Source organism: Macrobrachium nipponense, chromosome 37 (genome assembly GCF_015104395.2).
Source record: "Macrobrachium nipponense isolate FS-2020 chromosome 37, ASM1510439v2, whole genome shotgun sequence".
Lineage (NCBI taxonomy): Eukaryota > Metazoa > Arthropoda > Malacostraca > Decapoda > Palaemonidae > Macrobrachium > Macrobrachium nipponense.
Window position 1 is genome coordinate 34,607,563 of NC_061097.1, and position 19,728 is coordinate 34,627,290.

At 47.2% G+C, this 19,728-nt stretch overlaps 2 protein-coding genes across 2 annotated transcripts in view; both read right to left on the reverse strand.

Moving 5' to 3' along the window:
* The window catches only part of LOC135209113 (uncharacterized), a 330,064-nt gene that overhangs the window by 126,831 nt on the left and 183,505 nt on the right, over positions 1-19,728 (reverse strand). The gene's annotated exons all lie outside the window — the stretch shown is intronic.
* Positions 1-19,728, reverse strand: part of LOC135209107 (uncharacterized) — a 40,325-nt gene that overhangs the window by 18,635 nt on the left and 1,962 nt on the right. Inside the window, exon 2 of the mRNA XM_064241729.1 lies at positions 18,860-19,001. Coding sequence (XP_064097799.1) covers positions 18,860-19,001 — 142 coding nt within the window. The remainder of the gene's footprint in view (positions 1-18,859; positions 19,002-19,728) is intronic.

Here is a 19,728-nt window from a genome sequence, read left to right on the forward strand (position 1 = left end):
TACTGGGCAAAGAGCGACCTCTCCGGTTTCCCTCCTGTGCCGGCACGAGACCCCTACGATAATCCTTTTTACTTTCGAAAGTTTCTCAGGCCGCCAAGGGTTTTCGAAAGGATTTTGTCATTCTTCCGCTAACAAGAATAATTCCTTGAAAGAACAGATGGTCTGAATTCTATTATTGAACCCACCGACTTTTGGTCAACTAAGGGGCGTTTGCTTAGTTCATGTTCGCCTCAACCCTTTTGTTTGCCTGTTGCCAGTGGACAAAAGGAATAAACAACATTTTCCTCGTTATATCACAGAAAAACCATCGATGGACCAAATGGGTAGGGGGGTTCAAAATCGCCTCTGGAAGTACAAGAACTTCAGGTACTCGTGGCTAAATTCCAGAAATTGGGAAGGGGGAGAAGGTCATTGGATGATAAGGAGGGGTTGTTGGTCTCAAATAGGACCTGAATCGAGATCATGGCAGATACCTTATTGGGGGTTTCCCAAAAATCTAGGGACCTCTATTCCTGAAAGTCACAGGCCTCGATAGGCATTACTCAATATAGCCCTTTCATCGGGGTGCTACGGAGAGCTGCGGACCTTTCCCTTCCCTCAAGAAATTTAACACTTTGAAAATCAGCTAAATTTCTGCCTACAGACGGTACTGGAGGAGGACAACTTCTTTGAACTTACACCACCTTCTCTAAAAAACTTCCCAACTTGGATTGATAAACTCGGGAATAGTGGAAGTTCTCCGGGCCTTCTAGCGATCGCGCTTCTGCTGCTTTACCTATGAAAAGCTTCTCGCTCTGACAAGTCTTTCGATAGTCGAAAGGCCAGTCAGAGCTGAGAGCGGGGAGGTTTTTGATGAAACCTCTCGAAGGTGGTTGGTTGTCCTCGAGAAGATCTCTCCTTTGTGGAAGGAACTTTCTGGGAAAAGGTCTAACTATACCTCCAGTACCTTCTGGAAACCATTCTTTGAGCTGGCCAAAAGGCCAAAAGGGGGCTATCAGGGTCATTCTTGTCCCCTTTGGAAGTTCACAAACTTCCTGAGTACTTGCCCCAGAATCTTATGGAATGGGGGAAATGGCCGTAAACGTTTACCTACCGAGACCAAATCTAGTAGGAAAGGCGTTCTACTTGCTTAGAGCTCTCTGGGATTTCTACCAACTGAACAGAAGACTTCCAGTCTCCTCGAGAGGGAACGTTGGCAAAGAGGTCTACATGGAGGAGTTCCAAACAAAGAGACCAGAGCTTGGAGGCAAAACTTCTGAGTGGAGGGTCCACTCGGTAATGGAAGGACCTGGTTCCTCCATGCCTCAGGCCTGTCCGCCTTCGTACGTTCCTTACTCCCTGCACGAACCTCGTTCAAAGAGAGAGATGTCCCTCTGGGATGTCCACAACAGAAGTGAAGTTCTCTCGTGAGTTCGTAAAGGGCATACGAGTGAGTACCATCCTTGCCTTTCCGAATGTATGCCAAGAGCCGGTTTTGTATTGTCGCATTTACTTGAAACATTCTTTGTTGACAAACTAAACGGTTCGAAGCTCTTTAGAGCTAGGGTGTACAGGCTAAGTAGTTCTTTGCAGGTTTATGTGCCAGGACACTTGAATAGCATTCCCAAAGTGCCTGACACTTCTCTGCTTTCCCCAAAAGTTGCTCCCCAAACCTTTTTCCGACGCGTCGGAAAAACAATACAAGTTTGGGCTCTGCTAATTTCCAGGGAAGTACCTTTGTTTTTCCCTCAGGGGCGGGAGTAACCCACCATTCTAGATGATGTTTTGATCAAGATCTGGAATGGGCAAAAAAGACCGGTCCGAGCGTAGTCCATGTCTTCATGTTCCACGGAAACTTCCTGAGGAAGAAACTGAAGAGGAACGGAGATGAAGTCTTCCTAGGTGAAAGAACTGTTCGAGCGAGGAAAAGGGTCCCTAACAGGCTCAACCATTCCCTCGCCGAAGTCCGTTCCTTCCTTAGGAAGAGAGAGACTTTTCTAAACCTCTCGCTATTCTCTCTTGAGAAGGAAATACTCGAAAAACCCCGAGAATCCATCCGAATCCCCAGATAGACCAAGTTCTGGCTGGGGATCAGTTGGACTTCTCGAGGTTACGAGTAATCCTAAAGTCTTTATAAGGTTTAGTGTCACATTCAGGTCCTCCAAAACATGTTCCTCTGACTTTGCTCTGATAAGCCAGTCGTCTAGATAAAGAGATATACTGATTCCTTTCAGATGAAGCCATCTCGCCACATTTTTCAAAAGGTTCGTGAAAACCTGAGGCGCCGTCGACAGGCCGAAGCACAAGGCTCTGAATTGGAAGATCCTTCCCCCCGTCATGAAACGGAGGTACTTCTTCGACGAAGGATGGATGGGACGTGAAAATATGCGTCCTGGAGATCCAGAGACACCATCCAATCCCTTGGCGAAGAGCCGCAGGACTGAAGCAGAGGTTTCCATGGAGAACTTCTGTTTTTGAACAAACTTGTTCAGAGCGCTGACGTCCAGAACTGGTCTCCATCCTCCCGAGGCTTTCGCAACCAAGAAAAGACGATTGTAAAACCCCGGGGAGCTTCGATCCAGCACAAGTTCTATAGCTCTCTTGTCCCACATCTGATCCACCATTTGTTGAAGAGTATCTTTCAACACAGGGTCCTTGTAATTGGCGGACAATTCCCTCGGAGTTGACGTCAGGGGAGGATTGTCCAGGAAAGGAATGAGATATCCCTTCTGAAGAACCGACATCGACCAAGGATCTGTGTCGATGCGAGTCCAGGCTTCCGCAAATCCCCGGGAGCCTGGCACTACTGGTGTTTGTTTGGAGGAGCGCCACTTCACTTTCCCCTTTTAAAGGGGCGGAACGCGGCTCGACCTCTCTTCTCGGTCGTTTTCCTTCTAGCGGTAACTCTCGTTGGAGGGCCGCCTCGAAAGGGCCGAACAGGAGTAGACGTCCCTTTCTTTTCTCCCATCATTACTGGTCTCTTCTTCCTGGACGATTGCAGGAGAAGATCTTGAGTCGCTTTCTCCGTCAGCGATCGTGAAATATCCTTCACCAACTGTGACGGGAACAGAAAATCAGACCTAGGGGCGAATAACAAAGCTGCTCTTTGTGAGTGTGATACTGCTTTCGTCAAGAAAGCGCTAAACACAGATCTCTCTTCAAGAGACCTGCTCCAAACAAGGAAGAAACTTCCCCTGAGCCGTCTTGCAACGCTTGTCAATACATGACAGAATTGCTAGGAGAACATCCGGTTCTAGCCCTTCAGGGGCATGAGCCTTCTTGGACATCACCCCAAGGGACCAATCTAGGAAGTTAAAGACTTCTAGAATGTGAAAAAGTCCCTTGAGGAGATGATCCAACTCTGAAAGGCCCCAAGTAATCTTAGCCGTATGAAGGCTATGTCTCCTGGATGCGTCTACCAGACTGGAAAAGTCAGCTTCAGTTGAAGCAGGGAGAGTGAGACCCATATTCTCCCCAGTCTGGTACCAAATCCCTCTCTTGCCGGTCAGTCTAGGGGGAGGCATGCAAAAGACTGTCCTTACAAGCTCCTTCTTAGTAAGCATCCAGTTATCAAGCGATTGCAGAGCTCTCTTCATAGAAATCGTCGGTCTCATCTTCACGAAAGCCGACGATTTCGGAGTCTTCGAGCATGAAAACAGAGAACGAGGCGAAGGAGGAGCGGCAGGGATCAATGCGTCTCCGTATTCCTGGAGAAGGAGAGCTGTCAAGACTTTGTAGTTCGACAGTCCTTCCTTACTGTGAGACTCGTCCTCTGATTCCTCTTCCATAATCGGATCAGCAGGAGAGACCACTTCTCGTTCCTGGTCTTCTTGTCCAACCATTCTCTCTACTGGGGACAAACTCCTAATAGGAGAGGGGCTAAGAGAGTGTAAAGAGCTCCTATGTTCGACTGGCTCTTCGTACTTGGCTGGCGCCTCGCGCCTGGCTGGGCGCCTCGCTTGCTGTCTGGAGCCTCGCGCTTGGCTGGCGTCTCGCGCCTGGCTGATTCCTCGCGCTTGGCTGGCGCCTCGCGCCTGGCAAGATCCTCGCGCTTGGTTGGCGTCTCGCGCCTGACTGACTCTTCGCGCTTGGCTGGCGCCTCGCGCCTGACTGGTGCCTCGCGCCTCTGAACCGTCTCGCGCCTGACTGACACCTCGTGCCTTGTTGAAGACTCGCGTCTTCCTGAAGTCCCCTCCTTGCGTGACAGATGTTCTTCTTGAGCCTCACGCTTGGATGAATGCTCACGCCTGTTTGTAACTCCGCGTTCGGCTGAAGCTACTGATCTGGCAGACGTATCCCATCTGGAGAATCCTCTCGACTGCAATGCGTTTCTCGCTTGTCTGACTCTCTCTTAGAGGACGCTTCTCGTCTGTAGGACGCCTCGCGCTTAGCTGTTGCTACGCGCTTGTCTGGCGGATCCATATCTTCCCACGAGTCTCTATCTGAGATCTCAAAAGACTCACGTTTCGCAGGAGCCTCACTCCTGGTGGGAGAAGGAAGACGTCGTTCTTGACCGGCAGTCTGACGTCTTTCTTACGAGGAGGATCCTTCGAAAGGACTCCTACTAGGGCGGGGAGAAAGCTGTTCCTGTACGCCAAAATGATCCTTTGGACGCTTCTCCTGCGTCTTCTTGAACGGGAGAGGTAGACCTCGAAGGCGTGTTGCCCCCATCATGGAACGGCGAAACCCTCTTCGCCTTCTTGATAGAAGGAGGTTCTTCTTCCGAAAAGCGTTCCGGGCTTGAATCCAAACCAGGATCTCTCCAGTGCCTTTTCAGGGGCCTGGACAAGTCCGAATCCTTCCACCCTCGTTTAGGAGAGGGAGAAGCGGACGAAGAGAAGCACTCTCTGAGGACGCTTTTTCGATAGCGGTCCTGAGCGGGAGGCTGTCTATGCACAGCACCTGCTGAAGGGACGCCTGAACCGGGGGGAATTCTCCACAACCTCCGTACGGCTTCGACTTTCCTTCTCCTCTGGGCTGGGAGCTTGGAAGAGGTCTAGGCCTGGGAGCGTCGCAGAGACGGTCAGACGCCCCCTCCACAACACTGGGACCACTCACTTCACTAAAGTCACTTTCACCATCCTTACCTTTATGGTAGCCCTTTCGGCTTTCATCCTGAGAATCGTAGCTTCAGTTCAGCAATTTCCGAAGCTGAATCTGAATGTACAGTCAGTGAGGGTCCTGATAGAGAATCATAATTAAGAGAAGAGTTAGAATTGTCTAAAGGCTCAATAGGCCTTGTACAACTACCCGCCATCTTAGAGCAGCCCTTCTGACTCTATCCCTTTCTAACTTCTTCAAGTAAGAAGTTAGTCTTCCATTCCTCAACATTCAACCTTTCACACTCATGACAGGTGTTAGAAATAGAACAATCAAAACCCCTACATTTGCGACATACAGTGTGAGGATCAACCGAAGCTTTCGGTATCCTCACCTTGCAGCCTACATCACACACATTCTACACCAAACACTTGAATCAGACATTCTGAAGAAAAAAATCAAAAAGCAAGTCCAAATCCAGTCCACAGTAGCGAATGCCAAAACAACGATCCAGGTACTTCACCAAAAGTCCACAAAAAGATGATCAATTGCTTAGAAAAGCGAATTCCAGTCAAGAGGTGGCAGCAACGATGTTGATACCACCGGCGACAGAAAACATATAATGAGTAGAAAACGGGATTGGTTCCTAGTCCTGCCACCCAGGGCAGGCCAGGTAGATCACCTGACCTACTGTAGCGAGTGGCGCGAAATTTGAATTTCTGTCGGGGACGACGAGTCTTAGCTATGTATATATCTGACAGGTAAGTTGATTGTATGAAACCAAGGTATTGCTGCAGAAAATCTTCTCCAACCTCGCGGGAAGAAGCCGGCTCCTGCCGCCTGCGTCCTGCGTCCTTCTGAGCTCCGAGGTTGCGTCCTGCGTCCTGTTCCGGAAGCTTGCGTCCTGCGTCCTGCTCCGGTAACTTGAGTCCTGCTTCCTGTTCTCGTAACTTGCGTCCTGCGTCCTGCTCCCGTAACTTGCGTACTACCCGAGACTCCGAAGCGTGATGAGGAGGAGGCAAACCATCATGCGTCCTTTTAGATGACTTGGCGGGGAGAGATGCGTCCTTACGCCTCGTAGGAGGATGTTCCGATGTTCCCCACGATTTAACTAAATCGGCTAACCTTCCTTGCATCTCTTCAAGGAAGTTCCTAGTCTCTGTTTCCTGGCGGGAAGTCTGAGCAAGCGGAGAACGACGACGAGAAGGATCATTAAAACGAGAAATTCGATCCTGAGCTCTACGATAAGGAGAAGATACCGGAGAGACTGCTCCGGATTCAGAAGGAGGGCTCCTATCCAGAGAACCGCGTATACATGAGTCTTGCGTCTTGTCTTGACTTAAAGGATCTCCTCCTTTTAAACGGAACCACCTCTTCCTCATCACTAGAAGAGAAAATCTCGGGACTACTCCACCGCTCTTGAGGGTCACGCTCATCTTGAGAAGACGTATGTTTATGCGTCCTCTTCAGAGGACGCGAAACTTCCGCATAACGTCCATACTTGCCTGACGCAGAACTATCTGTAGAGGAAAAACACTTCCCAGTGTCGCCTTTTCTATGACGCACTGCTGCACGCAAAATGGGACGCAACAGGACTGCCTGAAGGACGACTGATCGTAAGGGAACCCTCTCGCCTCCCTTCGACTGTCGACATGCCTTCTCCCTTGGGTCTGGGAGCTTGGCAGAGACCTAGGTCTAGGAGCACGAGTGAGACGATCAGCCGCCCCCTCCACTACACTGACACTCTCAAACGTACCCACTTTGTCTGTAAGACGCTGAATCTGATCGCCCATTGACGCATGGGCGGCAAACACTTTCACATAATTAGTATCCTCAGAAACAGCAGCAGGCGCAGGAGAGACCTGAGGAGAAGGATTAACAACTTCTACTTGGGAAGAAGGGGGAGAAATAACAGAAGTATTCAAGGCCTTACTAGAAGATCCTGACCTCTCACTCCGAGACACCGATCTTCTTACTCTATCCTTTTCTAGTCTCTCAACATATTTCGTGAAAGTCTTCCACTCCTTCTCATTTAAACTTTCACACTCATTACATCTATTATCCCAAGTACACAAAACCTCTCTACACTTCTTACATACTGTGTGAGGGTCTACCGAGGCTTTCGGCAGTCTCACCTTGCACCCTTCTTTCATACACACTCGAAATACTACACCAGAATCAGACATTATAAGAACTTCCAATCGCGATTGCCAATCCAACTTTCCAATACGATACCCAATAAACCATCCAAGTACAGCGAAAGTCAGCTAACGAGTTCGAATTCTAGCAGGGAACCAACAACGATGTTGCCGGTTCAGTGGCAGAAAAAATCATGAGGAAAATGGGAATGATTCCGAGCACCAGCGCCACGGGAGCGGGGTGGCGATCACCTGAACTACCAGTGATCTAGCGGTTGCCGCGAGTTTTGAAAATTCTGCCAGTGCGAACAGAGAATATAGCTATATATATACCTGCCAGGTAAGTGTCATACATGAAAACTCCCCATTTTGACTGATAAGAGTTTGGCCGAAGAGGCTCTTCTACAGTTAGCAATAGCCTCTGCCGCTCTTCTTGAAAAACCTTTCGCTCTGACCAGGTCCCGGACAGTCTGAATCCTGTCAGAGCGAGATACGACAACCCTTGGTGATTTCTGTCGAAATGGGGCTGTTTGAGTAGCGATGGAATTTGTGGCAGAAGCCTGGGGAAGTCTACTAACATCCTCAGGAGATCCGGGAACCACTCCTTTCTGGGCCAAAAAGGAGCTATTAGAGTCATCGTAACGTTCTGGTGACTCTGGAACTTGTTTAATACCTCTCTGATCATCGCAAATGGTGGAAATGCGTAAACATTCAGTCCTGACCAGTCGAGAAGCATTGCATCCGTTTTCCAGGCTAACGGGTCCGGGACCAGAGAACAGAATAGAGGAAGCCTGTTGTTCCTGGACGTTGCAAAGAGGTCTATCGTTGGTTGTCCCCACAACCGCCATAGATCCTGACAAACTCTGATATCCAATGTCCACTCCGTCGGAAGAACCTGATGCGCACGACTGAGTTCGTCTGCTAAAACGTTGAGCTTCCCTTGCACGTACCTGGGGAAGAGAGTCACTTTGTGCGCATTCGCCCACAGAAGAAGATGCTCCGTCATTCTGTACAGGGAGAACGAATGTGTCCCTCCCTGTTTTCTTATATATGACAGCGCTGTGGTGTTGTCGAGAACACCGCAACTTTCTTACCCTTCGACTAGAGGGTGAAACTTTGAAGCCCAAGAAAAATTGCTTTCAGCTCTTTTATGTGATATGAAGACCTCTCTCCGTTCGTCCAGATACCTGATGTCTTCTCTTTCCCCAACAGGGCTCCCCATCCTGAGTCCGATGCGTCGGCATAAAATTCTAGCTCTGGATTCGTTCTTCGAGGGACAAACCTCCTGAGCTCTCCTCCGACAACCACCAACGAAGATCTTCCTTGATTTCCTCGGAGATCGGAATAACAGTCGAATCCGGTTGAATTTTCCGGTCCCAATTGGCCTTTAGGTAGAATTGTAGCGTCCTCATGTGAAGACGACCAAGTGTAACAAAAGTCTCCACCGAAGCGAGAGTCCCTAACAGGCTCATCCACTCCAGAGCCGTGCAGGACGAGCGTTTAAAGAGATTCTTTTCGTACCGTCGCAAGGAGGGAGACTATTCTCCTTGGGGAGAGAAAAACCCGAAAAACTTGTGAGTCCAGAATCATCCCCAAATATGGAATCCTCTGACTCGGTACTAACTGTGACTTCTCTAAATTCATTACTAATCCAGTTGCTGTGTAATATTAGTGTCCGATTTAAATCCCTCTCACACTGGAGACTGGAGTCGGACCTTAGAAGCCAGTCGTCCAGATAAAAAGCAATATTGATTCCCATCAAATGTAACCATCGACTTACCGGGGCCAGGGACTCGAGTAAATACTTGTGGGGCTGTCGAAAGTCCGAAACAGAGCGCTCTGAACTGATAAACTCTGCCGTCGAAAACGAACCGTAGATATTTCCTGGAGCTCCGATGAATAGGTACATGGAAATATGCATCTTTCATGTCCACGATACCATCCAGTCTCCTGGTCGAAAGAGCTGACATAACCGACCGGTTGGTTTCCATACGAAACTTCGTCTTCAGAACAAAGATATTGAGAGCACACTCACATCCAGGACCGGCCTCCAGCCCCCCGATGACTTGGGGACAACGAACAGCCTGTTGTAAAAGCCCGGTGAGATGTCTTCCACTATTTCTATGGCCTTCTTGGTAATCAGGGCTTCTACTTCCTTGGCAAGAGCCAAAGCTCTTTCTGATCCCTGCGAGTATGCTGTTAAGGCGATGGGAATACTCGACAGTGGTGGGTCTTGCACAAACGGGATCACATAACCTTCTCTTAATACTGTGATCACCCACTGTTCCGCCCCTCTTCGACTCCATTCCGCCAAAACAGGCGGAGTCTTGCTCCTACAGGTGTGTGAGGGTAAAAATTCCTACTTGTCCGCGACTGTCTCGAGGGTGGTTTCTTACTGGTTGTGCCTGTGGACGCAAATTAGTCCCTTGGTCTGGGTTGCCATCTAGACTTTCCTCCGCGAAAGGTTGCTTCTGAAGAGGTGACCCTTTAGCTCCTGTAGGTGGTGTCTCCTTGGGACGTCGTGTCGACGAACGAGTCAATAAGTCGTTGGTAGACTTTTTCTCTAGATCTGCGAGAACTTGCTGAATAACCTGTTCAGGGAATAAATGCGACTTACATAAAGGCGCAAACATGAGAGCAGACTTCTGGTTAGAAGTTACTCCCTTGGAGGTGAAAGAGCACCAAAGTTCTCTCTTTTTAAGGACGCCCAGAGTAAAAAGAGATGCAAGCTCCCCTGAGCCATCCCTGACTGCTTTGTCGGCACACGATAATACATCAAGCCAGTCTGTCGCCAAGCTATCTTCCAGAGACTGACAATCCTCTATTTTCCTTGCTAATGCAGCAATAGTCCAGTCTAAGAAGCTGAAAACAATTCTATTACCTTAAATAGGTTCTTAATCAGGTGGTCGAAATCAGGCGAAGAAAAGAAAAAAAATTTTCGCCGACACAAAACGCTCTTTGTCCTTTCTGTTAGCATCCACCAGACCTGGAGAAATCTCCTTGGGCGGAGGCAGCGACTCCCAAAGAGGGTAAGTTCTCTAGGTAGCATAAAATTTATTATGTCTTCTGTAACTTGGACGGTGGGGACAGCGAAGGCGGCTTTACCAGACTCCCTCTTCTTATCCAGCCACTTCTCTGCTTCTTTGAAGACTCTTTTTGCCGACTGCGAAAGCATCAGTTTAGGTAGACTCGCCGAAAGTACTTTCCTATCCTTAACAAAGGTAGAAGGAGGCGAAGATAGAGGAGCTGGCTCGAATTCCTATCTTTTTCCATCTTATCAAGATGAGACAAAAAACTCTTCCATCCTTGATCATCTAGATCTTCACAATCATTACATGTACGCTCTTTAGTACACTCTTGCCCCCTACATTTCACGCACTTTGAGTGTGGGTCATAACATAACTTGGCTAATCTAGTTTTGCAGCCTTCGCTGCAAAACCTAACAGATGAACTGAATCTGACATAACTCACACTAAAGACAGATAATAAAGAAAGCAGCTAAGCCGTCAAACACAAAAAACAACCAAGAAAAATTGTACTTCACCAAATCGGGTGTCAAACAAAATGGCGAACAGTTGACTGCAGTGAAATACAGGTGTTTCACCGTGGGCGGCAGAAAACGAATTGTCAAGCAAAGCGCCAGTAGTACGGGGATCCCGAAAGTGGGCGGGGTTGTATCACCTACACGTCAGCGCGATTAATAGCGCCGAGAAATAAAGGAATTTCGACTGCCGTAAGGTAAGAAGCGTATAGCTATGTAATTGTTCGGTAAGTTTCATGTGTGAAAATGACATTGTTATGATACAATAAAGTTTCATACATACTTACCTGGCAGATATATACATAGCTATAGACTCCGTCGTTCCCGACAGAATTTCAAATTTCGCGGCACTCGCTACAGGTAGGTCAGGTGATCTACCGCCCTGCTCTGGGTGGCAGGACTAGGAACTATTCCCGTTTTCTAATCAGATTCTCTCTTCCACCTGTCTCCTGCGGGGAGGCTGGGTGGGTCTTCAATTGTATATATCTGCCAGGTAAGTATGTATGAAACTTTATTGTATCATAACAATGTCATTTTTCATACATTCAACTTACCTGTCAGATATATACATAGCTGATTGACACCCTTTGGTGGAGGGCAAGAGACAGCTAACCAACTGACTAGACAGGTAAACAACATATGTTGTAGGTATTAATAATAAAAACCTTAGTTCCTACCTTTTTAGATGGAAGACTTCGTGGCTACTGCCCAGGAGTCTGCTTCATCTCAAGAGCCTTAGCGAGATAGTGATCTGTGGCCAAGAGTTCTTGTGGGATCTGTCGATGGGGTCTCTTCCACTTACTCGACAGAATCCTAACTGGCGTTTGTCAATGGGAGCACATCCGCTTATATGACAACACGCACTAATTTAAGGAGCACACAACCAATCCCCGATCACCCGATCCTAACCCGTGTTAGTTCTAAGATTGCCTAGAGTTATCCCCAAACTCTTTGCAAACAACCACAAACTCGAAACTCATACATACAAAAATAACAAAATTTTGTACCCCTCTAATAGTCAGATGTCACTTCGATTTTCAAATGAAGAGAAAGTGAGGCGCCTGTGCGAACTACTGACACTCCCATACAGCGAAAACCCGGAGAACACATCCGACAAGAGGGTTACGTAACATAATTTAAGGATTGGTGCTTTCTCCTTTACCCAGAACCGTCTGTGCTGACACAAACGGACCTAACGAAAAACATTTATCATACGTAACTCGCACGTCTTTTAAATAATGGGATGCAAATACAGAGTTGCATCTCCAATAAGTTGTGTCCAAAATGTTCTTTTAGTGACATATTTCTTTGGAACGCCACCGAGGTTGCGATTGCTCTAACTTCGTGGGCTCCACTCTTAGAAGATTAAAAGAATCATCTGGACACTTCTTATGAGCTTCTGTGATAACACTTCTAACAAAGAAGGCTAATGCGTTCTTGGACATTGCTCTCTTGGGGCGGGTCTTTCACTGAGCACCAAAGACCTTTCTGCGAACCCCCCAACTGCTTCTTCCTGTCCATGATAAAATTTTAGAGCTCTAACTGGGCAAAGGGATCTTTCTGCCTCTCTGCCCACCAAACTAGAAAAGTCCTTTCACTTTCGAAGCTCCTGGGCCAGGGATTCGAAGGGTTTTCATTTTTGGCCAGAAAAAGGGACTGAAATGAACAAATTGCGGAGTCTCCTTTGAAGCCAACTCTTGATTCAAGGGCGTGTAACTCACTGATTCTTTTTGCCGTTGCAAGAGACATCAGAAACAAACACTTCTAGTGATATTACGGAACGAAGCAGTGTGAAGTGGTTCGAATTCATCTGATGAAAGAAATTTAAGAACCACATCTAAGTTCCAGCTTGGAACCTTAGGTTCAAGTGATTTAGATGTTTCGAATGAACGAATGAGGTCGTGCAAATCCTTATCATTCGTTAGATCTAATCCTCTGTTTCTAAAGACTGCTGAGAGCATACTCCTGTACCCTTAATAGTTGGTACCGAGAGATGCGACTTTTGTCTAAGAAACAGAAGGAAATCTGCAATTTCGGTCACAGAGGTACTGGAAGAGGACAGCTTCTTCGACCTACACCAGTTTCTGAAAACTTCCCACTTCGATTGGTACACTCGCCTAGTAGATGATCTGCGGGCTCTAGCAATTGCGTTTGCTGCCTGGCGAGAAAACCCTCTCGCTCTGACAAGTCTTTCGATAGTCGAAAGGCAGTCAGAGCAAGAGCGGGTAGATTTTGATGGTACCTCTGAAGTGGGGTTGTTTGAGCAGATCTATTCTGTTTGGAAGAGATCTGGGGAAGTCCACTGTCCATCCATCACCTCTGTGAACCAAATTTGAGCTGGCCAATACGGAGCGATCAGAGTCATCTTGGTTCCTTCGGATGCCACGAATTTTCTGACTACTTCCCCCTTCCCCCAGTATCTTGAACGGGGGAAAAGCGTAAACGTCTATTCCTGACCAGTCCAGGAGAAAGGCGTCTGTTGCATAAGCCCGGGGATCCTCCACCTCAGGCACAAAATGTATCTATCCTTTTGGAGAGGAATGTGGCGAATAGATCTATTTGAGGCTTCCCCCAAAGGAGCCAAAGGCTCTGACAGACTTCTGAGTGGAGTGTCCATTCTGTGGGAAGGACCTGGAATCTCCTGCTCAATCTGTCCGCTCTCACATTCCTCTCCCCTTGAACAAACCTTGTTAGAAGAATTACCTTCCTTTGGTTCGCCCAAATCAGTAGATCCCGTGCCAGCTCGTACAGAGCAAAAGAGTGCGTCCCTCCTTGCTTCTTGACATAAGCCAGAGCTGTCGTATTGTCTGAATTTATCTGAATTTGCCTCTGACTAAGTGTTCGAAGCTCTTTAGCGCCAGGTGAATTGCTAAGAGCTCTTTGCAATTTATGTGCCATGACACCTGTTCTGCCGACCAGGTGCCTGACACTTCTCTGGGTCCCAATGTTGCACCCCAGCCCGCTCCGAGGCGTCTGAAAACAATATCAGGCTTGGGTTCCGTACTTGCAGGGACACTCCTTTGTTTTTCCCTTAATGGAAACCAACCACCACTTCAAATGGATGTTCTTTATTTCTTCCGATATTGGAAACGTGTCGTCCGAAAGCTGACCTGTCTTCCAACTCAACTTCTTCTTAGGAAGAACTGAAGCAGGTCGAAGATGTAATCTTCCTAGGAGAAAGAACTGTTCGAGCGAGGAAAGGGTTCCCAGAAGGCTCAGCCATTCCCTCGCTGAAGTGCGCTCTTTCCCTAGAAAGTTCGATACTGTGGCACAGCCTTTCTTTAATCTCTCTTGAGATGGAAAAACTCGAAAACCCCGAGAATCCATCTGAATCCCAGATAAACCACGTTCTGGCTGGGGATCATCTGAGACTTCTCGGAGGTTCACGATCAATCCCAAAGACTTTGTCAATTCCAGTGTTATTAACAGGTCCTCCAAACACTGCTTTTGAGACCTGGCTCTGATGAGCCAGTCGTCCAGTACAGGGAGACATTTAATCCCTTTCAAATGTAAGTGCCTTGCTACATTTTTCATCACGTCTGTGAAGCACTTGAGGAGCCGTGGACAGGCCGAAACACAGGGCCCTGAACTGATAATTTCTTCCTTCGAACATAAATCGAGGTACTTCCTCGACGAATGGTGGATCGGGATGTGGAAGTATGCGTCCTGAAGGTCTAGGGACACCATCCAATCCCCTTGTCGTAGTGCTGCAAGGACTGAGCAAGACGTTTCCATGCTGAACTTCTGTTGTTCGACAAATTTGTTCAGCGCACCTTACGTCCAGTACCGGTCTCCATCCCCCCGAGGCTTTTGTTACAAGAAAACAAGCGATTGTAAAACCCGGGGAGTTGCAATCCAGCACAAAGTTCTATTGCTCTTTTGTCCCACATCTGTTCCACCATCTGACGAAGAGTATCCCTCATATAGGGTCCCTGTATCTGGCGGACAATTCCCTCGGAGATGTTGTCAAGGGAGGAATGTCCTTGAATGGATGCGATACCCTTCTTGATAATCGACATCGTCCAAGTGTTGGCTCCTATGTCTTCCCAGGCTTCGCAAAATAATGTAGCCTGGCTCCTACGGGTGTCTGGAGGACAGAATTCTCACTTCCTTTCTTAAAGGGACGGAAGGAAGACCTGCCCCTCTTATCGGTTGACTTCCTTCTGGCGACGGTCTAGTTGGAAGACCTCCTCGAAAGGGCTGTTTCTTGAGCTGGGCGAGCCACTTTCTTTTCCTCACTAGCCACAGTCCTATTCTTCCTTGAGGATTGTCTAAGAGATCCTGGGTGGCCTTTTTCCGTCAGAGAATGCGCGATGTCCTTCACAACTGCGAGGGAAAAAGGTGTTCAGAGAGAGGCGCAAACAATAAGGCGGCTCTCTGCGAATGAGAGACGGCCTTCGTGAGGAAAGCACTGTGCACCGCCTTTTCTTTAAAAACTCCTGCACCATATAGGGAGCATACCTCAGCCGATCCATCCTGAACAGCCTTATCAATGCAGGCGAGGATGCAATTAGGGTTTCTGGGTCGAGTTGTTCCTTTTCTTGAGATTCTTGGCCAGAACCCCAACGGGACAATCTAAGAAGTTAAAAACTTCTAAAGTGTGAAAAAGTCCCTTGATGAGGTTGTGTCCGTTTCCGGAAAGCCCCCATGTAACCTTCGCTGCATTCAAGGCGTGCCTTCTCGACGAATCCACCAAAACTCGAGAAGTCTGTTGATTCAGCTGAAACGGACAGAGATAATCCCATATCCTCTCCCGTTTCGTACCAAATTCCTCTCCCTCCCTGTAAGTTTAGCGGGAGGCATACAAAAGACCGTCCTTCCTAACTCCTTCTTCTTCTTGAACCAGGAGTCAAGAGATTGTAGAGCTCTCCTCATAGAAATAGCAGGCTTCATTTTAAGGAAAGAGGAAGACTTGAGTGTTTTCGTGCTCGAAAACTGCGAGCGTGGAGAAGGGGGAGCAGCTGGCGTCAAAGAGTCTCCATATTCCTCCAACAGAAGGGACGAAAGAACTTTATAATTAGAAGATCCTTCCTTCATTTCGTCCTCCGAGGCATCTTCTGGGTTGATAGGCTCGGAAGGAGAAGGCTCTCTTCTTTCTACTGACTCTTCTCTTACTCTCTTACGAGTGTCAGGCTCTTCATACGAGGAATGCGCCTGTTGTACAGCAGGAGTATCTCGCCTGGGAGGAGTAACGTGTTGGAATACTCTGGCGCCTGGCAGGCGCAGAGCGCTCGAATACTCCTGGCTTTTTCAGTAGGCGCATTTTTGTTCAGAATACTCCTGGCGCGTGGTAGGAGTATTAAGTTCCGAATACTCCTGGCGCCTGGCAGGCGCAGAGCGCCTCGAATACTCCTGGCTTTTAGTAGGCGCATTTTGTTCAGAATACTCCTGGCGCGTGGTAGGAGTATTAAGTTCCGAATACTCCTGGCGCCTGGGAGGAGTATAAGCTTCGGAATACTCCTGGCGCCTGGGAGGAGTAACGCGCTTGGAATACTCCTGGCGCTTGGCAGGCGCAGAGCGCCTCGAATACTCCTGTCTTTTAGTAGGCGCATTTTGTTCAGAATACTCCTGGCGTGTGGTAGGAGTATTAAGTTCCGAATACTCCTGGCGCCTGGAGGAGTATATAAGCTTCGGAATACTCTGGCGCCTGGAGGAGTATTAAGTGCAGAGTACTCCTGGCGCCTGTGAGGAGTTATAAGCTTCGGAATACTTACCTGGGCCCGCTGGGAGGAGTATTTAGTTCAGAATACTCCTGGCGCTAGGAGGAGTATCTAGGCCCGACGACTCCTGGTGTCTGGTAGGAGCACGTCGTTCCGAATACTCCTGATCCTTAGCATGCGTCTGATGTTTAGTAGGAGTATTGATTCCGGTAGGCGCTTTCCGTCTCACAAGTGCTCTACTCCTAACAGGATCTTCCTCTTCAGCTAACTCTTGGCGCTTGATTGAAGATCTTGAATGTTTGTACTGGCTCGTTGCGCCTACTCGGAGCCTGGCTTCTGGTTGGCGCCCTACTCTGACAGGAGTAGCTTCCTTTCTTTACCTCTCTCCTGTCTAGCGCACCGCTCCCCCCAGAGATGGCCGCCTGTGCGACAACTCCCCTGAAGGATGCGTCGCGCCTGGCAGGAGATAGGTATTTAGATCTTTTAATAGGAAGCCTATCATCCTTCTTACGAGTAGGCTCCTTATAACGAGTTCCTACTAACAAGGCTAATTGCTCTTGCACATTCTTCAAAATTTTCTTGGTTGAGGAATCTTCCGAATTAGGAGAGGAGATCTGGAAGGGCGCTCTAGGATCCCTTCCAGACCCAGAGTCTGAATGTATTCTCGCCTTCTTTATTACCGAAGGCGGCTCCTCCTTCTGAGAAGCGCTCGGGACTCGAATTGAGCTCATGCTCTTTCATACTCCTCTTCAAAAGGACGTTGAAAGATTCGACTCCTTCCATCCTCTTCTCGGAGGAGAAGGCGAACTAGACGACGAAAAGCACTCTCGAAGGACGCTTTTCCTATAGCGGTCCTTGGCAGTCGATACGATCGATTCTGCCGAAGGGACGCCTGATCGTTGGGGATTCTCCACAACCCCCGTACGGCTTTCGACTTTCCTTCTCCTCGGGCCACGGGAGCTTGGAAGAGGTCTAGGCCTGGGAGCGTCGCAGAGACGACCAGACGCCCCTCCACTACACTGGGGACACTAATATCACTACCACATTCACTTTCCTTACCTTCCAATGCTGCGACTTTTTCCTGCATTTTCTGAAGGGAAGCTCTAAGTTCTGCTATTTCCGAAGCAGAACTAGAGGGATTAGCAATTTGTGAACGGGCTGAAACAGAATGGTCATGATCATCATAGGAAGAAGCTACAGAGCTAGATAGTAAATCATGAGAGGCAGACATTCTGCGGGTTTTATAAGCCGCCTTCCTCTCTCTATCTTTCTCTAAACTTCTTCAAGTAAGAAGTTAGATTCTTCCACTCTTGTGCACTCAGTTTCTCACACTCATTACACGTATTCTCAATCGAACATTCAACCATTCTACACCCCCACCACAACTAGTGTGAGGATCTACCGAAGCTTTCGGAATCCTCACTTACAGCCCTCATTCACACACACTCTGAAACTAACACTAGAATCAGACATATTCACAAATTCCAAAAACCAAGTCCAAAAAACAGTCCACGATAGCGAATGCCAAACAACGATCCAAGTACGTCACCAAATATCCAGCGAGAGATGATCAAAACTTTGCGAAAAAAACGAATTCTAAGTCAGGAGGAAGTAACAACAATGTTGATACAGCCGGCGACAGAGAGAATCTGATTAGAAAACGGGAATAGTTCCTAGTCCTGCCACCCAGAGCAGGGCGGTAGATCACCTGACCTACCTGTAGCGAGTGCCGCGAAATTTGAAATTCTGTCGGGAACGACGGAGTCTATAGCTATGTATATATCTGACAGGTAAGTTGAATGTATGAAACTAAGGGATACAAGAAAGATAGTATGTGGTATATATGGAAATGAACATCAAAATGTTTACACAAAATCAAAATGAAACCAAAAGTATAGTAGCTCGAGGTCTTTTGTCGAGTCCTTCCACCTCCACCTGCTTCATTTCCTCACATTCACTGTTTAAGCATTTCCTTCAGCCACTACCAACCTAGCAGTACAACTTGTTAAAAAAATTTTTATCCATCATTAAAAAATACATCCTACAAGAACTGTGAGTCTAGGATATGGCCCTCTATCACAGATACAACACTTTTATCAACATAATCACCTAAACTTCTAGAGGGGGAACCATCACCAAAAGGCACTTTGAACACTTTGAACAGAACACTGATGTAATAAAAAATATTCTTTAAAGTCTCTTTGATCGGTTCTCCATTGCAAAATCCATAACCATTCCTACAGAGTAACAACTGCAAAAGTTATTCAAGAATTTCACATCTTAAAACTTGAATAGCATTCCATTCATTTATGAAAGTCACTCAGCATGATAAGAGAGCTGAATAAATAATACATGAAATGTAAAAATTATTTGACATAAAATGACCCAGTACTAGAAAAGATATTTCTTTATGAAATTAAACTGATTGCATATCATCATCTACATCTGACATTAAACTGACCAACATTAACTCAGTAGAAAGGCTTCAATATATATTTTACCATTTTGTGATTCCTCCACCACCTGAAATCTTTTGAGAGTCTCCTGAACGTGCTGCTTAGCTTCGAGACGTCTGTCATATTGCTTGAGCTTTTTCTTCTTCAAGCGAAGTAACTTTCTAGCCTCTTCCAGCTTCAGCTCCAACTGCAATGAAAAAGAAAAAATGAGAACTCTGAAAGAATATCAGTATTTCACAATAGATTTGCAATTACTTTACATTACCATTTAATGGAGTGCAGTATAAGCTCTTGCATTAAACTCCAGTTCCTCATATGGGGGTAAAACATAAATTCTTTGGACAAGACTTAAGAAAGTCTAAAAATGACTCAGTCCTATGGTTTTAATTCCAGAGCAGTCAAAACTACACCTAAATAGCTTTGTCAATTACAGATTGTTTAGATAGGTTGTGTCAATTACACACTGCTTAGTGAGAGTAGGTATAACAATTATAGAATGTTAAGAAAGGACATGTCCATCCCAAACAGGAGGATTAGGATATGTCCATCCCAAACAGGGGGATTAGTGGTGTTGGCCTTTTGTAACCAGCTACATTTCAGATCAAGAGGTAACTAAGGGTGGCTGCTTTTTACTGAATCAGAATGGGACTCTCCAATTAAACTCGTCTGGCTCCCCTCTAAAAATTTCCAAAGAGAATTAACGAAATTCTTGAATCTCTCATCAAACAATGAATGGTTCTGAGTTTTCACCACAAACTAACAAACTACTCAAATGAGAGGAATCCCAAACCTTCCAAGTTCCATGCCAATTATGAAGGGTAAGGCTTACAGAACAAGTACTGAGGGTGAGATTATGATCCAAAATCTCTTCAAGGGCTCTACAGTGCCTGAATTATGCTGCCAAGGATAGGTCA